The sequence below is a fragment of the Gavialis gangeticus genome, unplaced genomic scaffold, assembly GCF_001723915.1.
Source record: "Gavialis gangeticus isolate Ggan-Ray unplaced genomic scaffold, GavGan_comp1, whole genome shotgun sequence".
Taxonomy (NCBI): Eukaryota; Metazoa; Chordata; order Crocodylia; family Gavialidae; genus Gavialis; species Gavialis gangeticus.
In genome coordinates, this window is record NW_017728995.1 from 61,200,238 (window position 1) to 61,210,585 (window position 10,348).

The 10,348-nt window shown below is 48.0% G+C and overlaps 1 protein-coding gene across 1 annotated transcript in view; it reads left to right on the forward strand.

The window, feature by feature from the left end:
- The window catches only part of GPC1 (glypican 1), a gene marked incomplete at its 5' end in the record, with an annotated part of 433,058 nt that extends 422,771 nt beyond the window's left edge, over positions 1–10,287 (forward strand). Inside the window, 4 exons of the mRNA XM_019503690.1 lie at positions 836–955; positions 2,861–2,994; positions 6,321–6,496; positions 10,011–10,287. Coding sequence (XP_019359235.1) covers positions 836–955; positions 2,861–2,994; positions 6,321–6,496; positions 10,011–10,228 — 648 coding nt within the window. The remainder of the gene's footprint in view (positions 1–835; positions 956–2,860; positions 2,995–6,320; positions 6,497–10,010) is intronic.
- Between the last annotated feature and the right edge of the window lie 61 nt (positions 10,288–10,348).

Below are 10,348 nucleotides of genomic sequence, written 5' to 3' on the forward strand. Positions count from 1 at the left end.
ATGTATTTTGACCCTCTGGCAGGAGCAGATAAGGCCTGTTTGCTGCAGTACCTAATTATAACATACTGGGGCATCTATTATCCTATATGTAATATATTATAGAGACCAGTTTTGTCTCTATGGTTTGCTCCATATGCCAGAGCCAAGCACTAGCCATCAATGCCCATTCATTGGTGAGAAAACAAAAGTTAGTTATTAGGTTTTGCTAGTTCATTCCTTTGAAATATTAATGTTGGACTGTAAATGATTTAACAACTTAAAGGTTACTATTTAGACGTGCACCATGTATAACAACTACAGGAGAGATCAAGACCAGAGCACTGCAGAACTCTTCTACAGCAGACAGAGTTGCCAGAGCCAATAGGCTGCTTTAGAAACAAGTGTCTTCATGTGGTTTTATGTAATTATAAAAAGGAAGTAAGCATCCCTCCTCTCCCCACCCCCTTCAATCCCTCTTGGTAACAATCCTTGCTAAGAGTGATTCTATCTGCATGCTCCCCTGGATGAATTGGGGATGAGTTGTGTTTCTGTATTAAATTGGTGGCATTGATCTAGTGACATTACAGTCTCACTGGGCTTTGCATGTGAAGTTGAACCTAGTCTTTAGGATGGTATGCTAGGGTGGGTGGAAAATGGAAGGGTAGGGCCTTTTTTCCTTCAAAGAGCAGATAGAATATTAAAGGAAGGACAAAATTGCTAGAGATTTGGTGAAAGCTCCTAAATGATTAAATGATAGTAAATGGATGATTCAAAGAGACTTTGAACAGGAAAAGTTATAAATACAGTGCTGGTTAAGAGGGAAAGTTGTTGACTGTGGGATTTTCTTTTTTCTCAGGTTTTCCAAGGTTGTGGAAATCCCAAAATCAGTACGAAAGCATCCAGTGGAGAAGATAAGAAAAGGAGGGGAAAAACCGCCCCAGATGATAAGCCCTCAGGACTTGGACTGGAGAAGCTAGTAAGTGTATCTTAGAAATTTCTGCATTTGCTTAGAAAGCACTTCCACGTTGTTCCCATGTGAGCTACATGTTCACATCTTGTTCTTATCCACACTGGGTATTGACACCGTCACTAGCCCAAGCATGCAGTCTTGTACTTGCACTGTGGCTCACCAACCCTTTTTGCAATTGGCACACTTCTGTGCAATGCAAGCTCAGAGGCAAGCCCTAGACTATACTCTGGCCTGTGGTGGGTTTCCAGTAAACACTCATGTGTGCCTAGTACATAGGGAAAGTTCCTGGCCTGTAACTGCTTCTTGAATGATGTCACTAGTCTTTAGCGTGGTGAAACACTGAACCAGATACTGAGGGACGTTGTGAAATCTCCTTCATTGAATGTTTTCAAAACCAGGCAAAATAGATGTCTATCAGGAGTGGTCTAAGTAGCCTTGATCTTACCTCACACAGGGAGGTGGACTACATGTACTCTTGAGGTCCCTTACAGTCCCATGTTTTTGTTGTTCCATTTAAGACAACTTTTGGCTCCCTAGAACCAGACCGGTGGAACAGCCCAGGCTCGTAAAGATGTGTGGTCCATAAGGCTAACAGCATAAGCCAGCCAGCCCTAGGCATTCGTGTGCCATCTGCCGATTCCCACCTGCCTCTGCTTTGGCTGTGTGCTGCACGTGCAGTGAGCTCTCAGGCCAGTAGATGCATCTCCTGCTGCATGTGAGCTCTATGAACTCACTGGCTGGCCTATCTGGAGACCCTGCCTTCAAGCAGCTCCAGAGCCTGCTGCTGTTTGCTCTTCTCTTCCCTTCTCCCCCAACCTTTCCACCTCCTAATTCAGCAGTTGGGGAAAGGGGACAAGCAGCAGCATGCAGGCACTGAGTGTCACTGTCACTGCCACCCTGAAAGCAGGAACTCTGGACAGCCCCCATGCTGGTGAGCTCTGGCAGGAGCTGCCAGAGCATTAGGAGGTCACTGAGCAATGCCATTGAGCATTGAGAGGTCACTGGCCTCTAGCAGCTGAGGCCACATCCTGTTTGGCTGCATGGCACATTCTCATTGAGCTCTCTTCATTGTGCATGCACCACACAACTGAGCTTGATCCCCACCATTATTTGGTTTTCTGTCTAACTTGGAACTGCTGTCTTAGGCCCTTGCCCTCCCACACCTGCTTTCTCTTCTTCTGGTGTTGGGGAGAGGGGTAATATGATATATTATCTCACTGCAACCTCACCTTATTGTTGGGCCATGGTTGCCTTTATTGGACATTTCTGATTCTGTGGGCAATAGGATATTGGATCATCATTAACTCTTCAGCATCTTCCACTCTGTATTACTCCCAGCCCTGCTACTTTCTCCTGTTCTAGCTTCCCCCTAGCCAAAAGAAATCCATTTCTTGTAGCTACTCCATAGTTCCCCATCAGATCCAGTTTTCTGACTTTCTGTCTGCATTCCAACACCAGCTGGCTGCCCACACTCTCACAACATCCCCACGTCCTCACTCCCTTCTCCTGGTCACTCAGGACCCCACAGTGTCCTCCAATAACTACAGAGAATCCTGTGTCCTTGCCGCTTCCAGGATGATCTGTGGGCCAGTCTCCTCTCTCCAGATCACTGCAACAGGTGGAGTTGGGTAGGAGTGCCACTAAAGAGCTAGCAGGTTGGTTGTGATACAGAAGTATTAACCAGTCGTGGTGCTTATAAGACAGGCGTACTGGAACAGTTGGTCCTTTGAGGAAAACAGTGGCCCATCTTCCCAGCTTCTTGGGCAGCGGGTTGTTATTTAAGGGTGTCATTATTCTGCGTATGAAAAAAGATGCCCAATATTATTGAGTCCAGACAATTTTGGGAGAACTAATCAGCCTCCAGAGTTTAACAAGTGTTTTCTTGAGACCCTATTCTCCCTTCCCTTACAGGTGTCAGATGCCAAAGGGAAGCTGAGAGATATCAAGGATTACTGGGTCATTCTTCCCAGTGTACTTTGCAATGAGAGGATAACAGCTGGCTCAGTGAATGAGGACAGGTGCTGGAATGGAATGACCAAGGGCAGGTAAGAAGCGGTGTGGCAAAGAGAGCCAGAAAGCCTACAGACTAAAACTGTGCTGCTTCTAGAAATAGATGGTGCAGAGAAGTGAAATCCATCCGCATCCCTGCTTCATGAACCCTTACAGCCTGTGAATGTAAATCCCATTATGAGGGAGGTAAGGCAAATCATAACACCTGCCCCTGCCAGAAAGTTTTTTCAGTTGTTTCAATCCTACTCAAGCCCACACCAGCCCAAGAGGGCTGCAGGAGCTCTGTTGTGTGAGTTCTTCCCTCTCACATTCATAACTTGACACGCTGCCCCCTACCCAACCACAGAATATCAAGCAAATCCCTTTGTGCTTTGGTGCTGACCAAGGCCTAGACAGAACAGCCCAAAGCATATCCCACTGACAGCTCTGAGGCTGCACATTCTTATGGCCTCATAATCTCAGCAGGCAAGTATTTCTGCTGGAGGGCCACTTAATTAGTTTTGGTGAGCTGTTGAGGGCTGCAATGGTTGCCCCACCCCTTGACAAGTGCCCCTCCCCCGACAAGGGGCCTCTGGTCACCATCTTCCGACTGGACATCCTGCCCCTAACCCATGACCTTTGCCACCAGAAGTCCCTCCCCTTGCACCCCGGAAGTACTCCTTTTGGAGTTCCATCTTGAAACCAGAAAAACCAAATGATATACTAAGTTAAACACCTACTATAACATATTTTAATTTTATTACCAAAAACATTTTTGTCATGATTTGTGTTTGTGTAGTGTATATAGAGGTGATTGCATAATAACTCAAAGATAAAGTCTTACTCCTGTGTATTGTGTGGGGGGTATGGGGTGTGGTTGGGGTGGGGGGCGTGCATATGGTGGGTGTGCAGGGGTGTGGTGAGGGGTTTGTGAGGCGGTGTGGCTGTATGTGGGGGGGGGCAATAGGGTATGTTGGGGTGTAGGGTATATGTGGGGGGGTTGTGGGGACAGGGTGTGGGTGTCTGGCATTTGTGGGGTGTAATTCCTTACAGGAGTATCTCCTCCCCCATCCCCCTCCCCCCCGGTGGCTCACAGCCCCCACCACCATGTAAAGCTTTGCTGGTCATTTTGTGATAGGCCTGCTTCTGATACTTAGAGGACTAAGAACACGGAGATACAGAAATATATTTTAAATTCAAGGCACCAGTTTTTCAAGATCATCTCAGAACAAGGGTTAAACTTGCGGGTCCCAGGACACTGCTGGAAGTGCAGGACAGCCTTGCACTCCGCTTCCTGGCAGAGTCCTGGGACCCACATGGCAGTGAGCGGCAAATACAGCCAGCTCCATCGCACAGGGCTTACCCTGGTGGTGTGCGAGTGCCGGGAGCTGCACGTACACCACATGATAGAGGTAGGCATGGCCTGGCTGTGCTGCTTGTCACCATGTGCAGCACTGGCTGGAGCCGTGTGCCTCTGGGCAGCAGTGCCTGCACAGGGCACGAGCACCCCAAGTGCCTTCCACCTGCTGCTGCTGGTGGTGCAGTCAGTTGTGGGGGCTGTGTGCTATGGCGGGGAATGTGTGTGGGGTCCCCACACCCCTACACCTTCCCTCACACCCCCATCCTGGCCACCCGAGCTTGGCGCTCCCGCCGCCTCCCTGGGTGCGGGTTCTGCGCTGCCGCCAGCCCCAGCCCTGTGGTCTGCGCTCCTGCCCAGCTGCAGCTCCCCCCTGCCCCTGCCGCTTCCCCACCTGGTGTCTGGAGGAAGCGGGACACCAGGGAAGCTGAGCAGGTCTGTCAGTGGCTGCAGCGGCCCCACTTGGAAGCTATGCACTGGCTGAGCCGGGCCCTTCTGCCCACGAGGATGGGAGCAATGTGTGTGGGCTGGGTGGGGTAAAATTAGTTGGTGAGTGCCCATGGGATGGATGAAATTGCCTGGCAGGCCAGATCCAGCCCGGGCTGTGTTTTGCCCACACCTGGTTTGAGTGCTTTAGTGCTCCTGTCTCAGGATCAAGTTTAACCCTTGTTCTGAGGTGATCTTGAAAAACTGGTACCTTGAATTTAAAGTATGTTTCTGTGTCTCTGTGTTCTTAGACTTCTAAGCATCAAGAGTAGGCCTATCACAGAATGACCAGCTAAGCTTTACATATGTCTAAAATGCAGTAAACTCTATCGGGGAATTAGAGGGGTTCAATTTAGGGAAAAACCCAGAGGTACAGCTGGGCATTGCAAATGTTCTTTTTCCCCCTAAGCTGTCACACTTTTGAAACACTTGCCCTCTCCAGGTGCACCCAGCTGAAATTCTGCATCCACAGAAATACTCTATTCCCAGAGCTTCCCCTTAAAATACTACTTGGTGTGCCCCATCCACAGCTGTAGCACGTCCTTTGCTCCATTTGCTTCAGCAGAGCTATGCTGCTTTTACATCAGCTGGGAATTTGGGCCTCTGTTTGCAAAATGCCTTCTTGAAGCATATGGAAATGCCAGAGTTTCTCAATAGATTTTTCTGAGTGACTGATGGACAGTAACTGAAGAGTGAGAAATACTGCTTTAATCACTAGTTGATGAGCTCCCAGCTAATTGGATAGAAGTCTCCACTAGCTGCCCCGTCAATCTGATCAGGAGGTGAATCCGGTAGTTACAGAGCTGTCAGCCTCAGGGGCATCTGTCCAGATTCAGTAATGACATGACAGTTTCATAATCCTCCTCGCAATAATGAACATTTTCAGTGTAATACCTGGGAGGTCACCTGGCCAACTTCACTGGTGACAGTATTAGGCGAAATCCTCAGCCCAGCCTGCTGCCCCTGCAACTGAGATAAACACTAAGGATGCGATGATCTCCTCTGCAAGAGACTCAAAAGGCCACTTCAGCCTTGTTATAGAGAACTGGAATAACCATATATTGTGCAATGTCTCTGGGTCTGTTAGCTCACAGCATATAACAGTCTGCATTGGAACCACTGATAGGGAAGAGAATAGCACTTAAGATTTGAGACTGTCAGCTTCTATTGTATCCATTCCTTCTCTATGTGCTGCCAGGTGTAGAGCTGCAACCCAGTTTTACTCAGTGCTTGGTGTAGTACCCTGGAATCTAGTTGTGTTCACTGAGCAGAGGCCCTGCATTACTTCTAGTGCCTGAGACATCTCTGCAACTAAACAGGTGGGAACTGAGAAGGTGCCTTGTGCAGGAGCTTAAGTAGAAACACAAGCAACCCAGCAATGTGAGGAGGCAGTGTTAAGAGTGCAAGTAGGTACCACAGGGAAATTGTTGGTATCAGCATCCTAGAGACAGTAAATTTTATTTTGTTATAGCATCCATAATGCCAGAAAGTGAACATTGCTCTGGGAAAAAACTATCAACACACTGGTTCCCTTTTTAGGTATCTACCGGAGGTGATGGGAGATGGTTTGGCCAATCAGATTAACAATCCAGAGGTGGAGGTGGACATCACCAAACCAGATATGACCATCCGTCAGCAAATCATGCAGTTAAAGATCATGACCAACCGCCTGCGCAATGCATACAACGGGAATGATGTGGATTTCCAGGATGCAAGTGAGTATGCCAGAAACCCCAAGGAATGAGCACCAAGATGCAGGCAGACTAGAAATGATGAGCAATATCTGAGGCCACTAACATTTAATCAAGGGCATGATGGGATCTGATCCACGATCCCAACAATCACACCCCCTGCCATGCCACACATGCAGGGCAGGAGGCACGATTGTGGGATCAGGAATCAGACCATATTGCCAGTGCAGACCACATTGCCATATTGCCGGTCATGCCATATTGCCAGTGCAGGAGAAGCCCAGGATCATTATCTCCAGCTGCCCCACACCAGCAAGTAGCAAGTAGGTTGCTTGGTGCTCCCATGGCTGGGAACACCAGTCAGCTGATGGGCACTCCAGGCCATGGGAGTGCATCAGAGCTAAGGGCTCCATGTGTTCCTGTGGCTGGCAGCCCTGATCAGCTGATTGGTGCTCCCAGCCACAGGAGTCTATCCAAGCCCTTCAAGGCTCTGTTTTGCACCCTGGGTTGGGATCAGTGCTGGTCACATGTTCAATTTATGGTGCAGTGGGAACCAGCCACAAAGTTTTTACGCATTTTTTCTGTAATAACTTTGTGGCTTATTCTCTGTTTTATTGCACCATTTCAGTACCATCCAAAATGGATTAGCACTTTCCACATACTAGGTATAATGCAGGCCTTGCCTTAAAGAATGTATAAGGCCTCATTCCATCAAGACTGCTGGTCCCTATTATGGGAAGGAATGTGCATGTGTTTAAATCCCAGCATCCAAAACAACATTAGAACAACAGAGTACAGTGCATTACTGACAGCTTGCACTGATGATGGTTAGCAACATCTTACCCCTGCCTTCCACAGGACTATTTCTCTTACCCAGAGAAAGACGATGTCTTATTTGGCTTTCACCAGACCTGCCACTGTGGAATGGAAAGTCTTTGATTTTGCATCTCAGCTAATGAGCATTGCCTCCTTGCTACCTCTTTTTTGTTTTGTCAAACATGTAGAGCCTACTGCTCTATTAAGGCAAAATCAACCTAGGGATAAGGCTGAAATGGTTGTGGCCATATTCAAACTCAGTACTTCATGTAAGCTTTAGCATCCATGAAGAATTTTTTCCTGCTGCATGGCGCTGCACAGTCACATAGGCAGTTCTGAATTTTGAATTCTTTTACATCCCAAATTGCAAGGGAACCAACATTTTTCTGGGCACTTCTTTTTAAATGAACAAATCCCAGGAGCATACCTTTCCATCCCATTTTATTAAAGACTGTTTGCCGATGCCATAACAATTAGCTGAATTGTCCATGAAAACCGCATGTGCCATTATTGCAATGTAACCCAAAGCCATGCTGTTCATCTCAGCCAATTAACAATCCTCCCCAGAGAACAGTGTTTTGCTCTCTGACTTTTTCAACCTGCTTCTTGAAAAGCCTTCAGCATGTCATTTGCATGAAGAAAGTAGGGATAAAGCTATTTAAAGACAGATACAGAGCCTGTCTCCACTGAACTCGCAGAGGCGACTAGTGGAGTAGATACCCAGATAACTTAAACTAGTTAGTCTGGGTGCTGATAAGAGTTTAGCCACAGTGGCTCAGAGCTCAACATGAGCTAATCTGCCATGCTGTGTAGGGTAACATACAGACTTTTCTAAAGCCTGTGGTTCCTTTTAAATTCATCTTCAAAATTTTTCTACAGGAGCGAGAGTCTCAAGAGAAACTCTGCCCTTTTTAATGTTTTCGTGTGCTGTTCCAAACATGAAGACTCCTCCGTACATAAATCATTAATATTGCACCAGACGTTTCATTAAAACGAAACAATGGCAAGCTGCCTGGTGCACATATGGGCTCTTAGTGGAAATTAGGATTTGAATTAGACTGGGCTTTCCTTCTTTCATTGTTTTAAATGGCCGTCAATTCCAGGATCCTGTTTGGAGTGCCTGTTGGACCATCATCACTCTCTCAAAGCAGGACATACATTTCAAAACCCTAAGCAAACCAGTTCTGTGCTACAGTTTTCTATGTTGTTGTACCCTAGAGGATACTCCAGTAATCTGAGTGAGAAGTGACCCACCATTGTCACCTACAAGCCTGAGTATTGCACTCCACACTGCTCAGAGTCCCACTTACTACTTCCCCCACCCTCCCCCAGCAGGCAGCAGCTGCCCATGTCCTGACTGGTGCCGGCTGGTGTGAGCCCAGCCTTGTGCAGAAGCCTCTCTGCACTTCAGAGGGTGGAAATAGACATTGCCTTTGTGCCACTGTAAGAATTTTTATGGCAGCACAAAGTGAAAGCAAACAGATGTCCATACTTTTTCATTGTGCCACAAATGCCCAAGTGGCCACAACAGATGGTAGTGAGAATTTGTGCTACTTAATTGTAGTGAATGTCTATTTGCTTATGGCGGGAAAGTGCTGTCAGCCCAGAGCTGCCACTGATCTCCAGCCATCATCCCTGGTGGGCTTCAGGGGGCTGATCCTGTGCACCTCAGGAATTCCTGGGGCAGAATCAGGCCCCTCAGGCCCTCGGAGCACCTGTGCAGCTTTCCTGCTCACCTAGACATGCCCCTGGAGTACCCATTGATGCATCTGTGTAAGTGGGAAAACCACCAACCTGTGCTTCATGAAGGGGCAGGGGGCAGCACAGGGAGGTCTTATGTGGAGGCATAGGGCACAAGGGACTCCCATGCCACTCCATGCCAATCTGTTTCCTTGTGAAACAAGTCAGCATGGGTCCCAGAAAGGAGGTGTGGGGTGGTGCAGGAGCTAGACAATTCTCAGTGACCTGTGCCTCCATGTTGATACACATACTGAGTCCTGCACTGACCCATGTTTCGTGGGGACACATGGATCCTGGCAGGGAGGCATGGGATGCCAGGGATTTGCTGGCTCCCGTGCCACCCTGCACCTCCATGCCACCCCATGCTGGGACCTGCACTGACCCATGTCTCCACGTGAGGCACAGGTCAGCACTTGACCCTGCGTGGGTCCTGGCAAGGAGTGGTGGGGCAGCAGGGGCTGCAGGGAATCCCCAGGCAAGGGATGTGGGACAATGGCAACCTGTGTTTCACCCACTAAAGTAGATAAGCTGGGGCAGAACATGTCCCACCACAACTGATACTTGAGTTTGGCAATGTCCCTTTTCTACCCAGAGTGCAATTCAGTGTTACCAGTGCTTGTTTGATGGGGATCTAAATGATTCATTAGTGCCTCTGCCATATAGATGGCAGTCACATAAACTCATGAACAGCAGCTAGTTCACCCACCAGCTTCACTACCATGCCAGGTTCTTTCCAGTGCATGTATCCCCTGTGTATGTGTACATGCATGCACATACCGATGTGCAAATAGACCATTCATAGGACTGCAGAGAAAAAGAGGGACTCAGTGTTGTTCATTCCTCTCAGGTGCCTGAGGCATCACATCGTCTCTGCACTGGCCTGGTTGAGATATTAGCTCCTGGAACCAGGGGCTATCTTGACCTGAAGGTGTTTTCCACACTGAGCAGTTGCCAACCTCACCCTGTGTTTCCCTCTGCGTAGGTGATGACATGAGTGGCTCTGGGAGCGGCGACGGCTGTCCTGATGAAGTCTGCGGTAAAAGACTTTCTAAGAGCTCCAGCACCAGACAGCCAGGAACACATGCTATTCCTAACCACTCTGGACGGGGTATAAATGGGGCCAGCAGCAAATCTTTGCCTTCCTCCTTCCTAATCTTCCTTTCTATGGCTGTCATGGCAATGCAGTACTTATGGCGGTAACTTACTTGTACAGCCATGAAAGAGACTGTGGCTGAGGTCTTAACTTTGCCAAAAAAAAAGAAAGAAAGAAAGGACAATATTTAATTCATCTTGGCAAAAAAAAAAAAAAAAAAAAGGGGG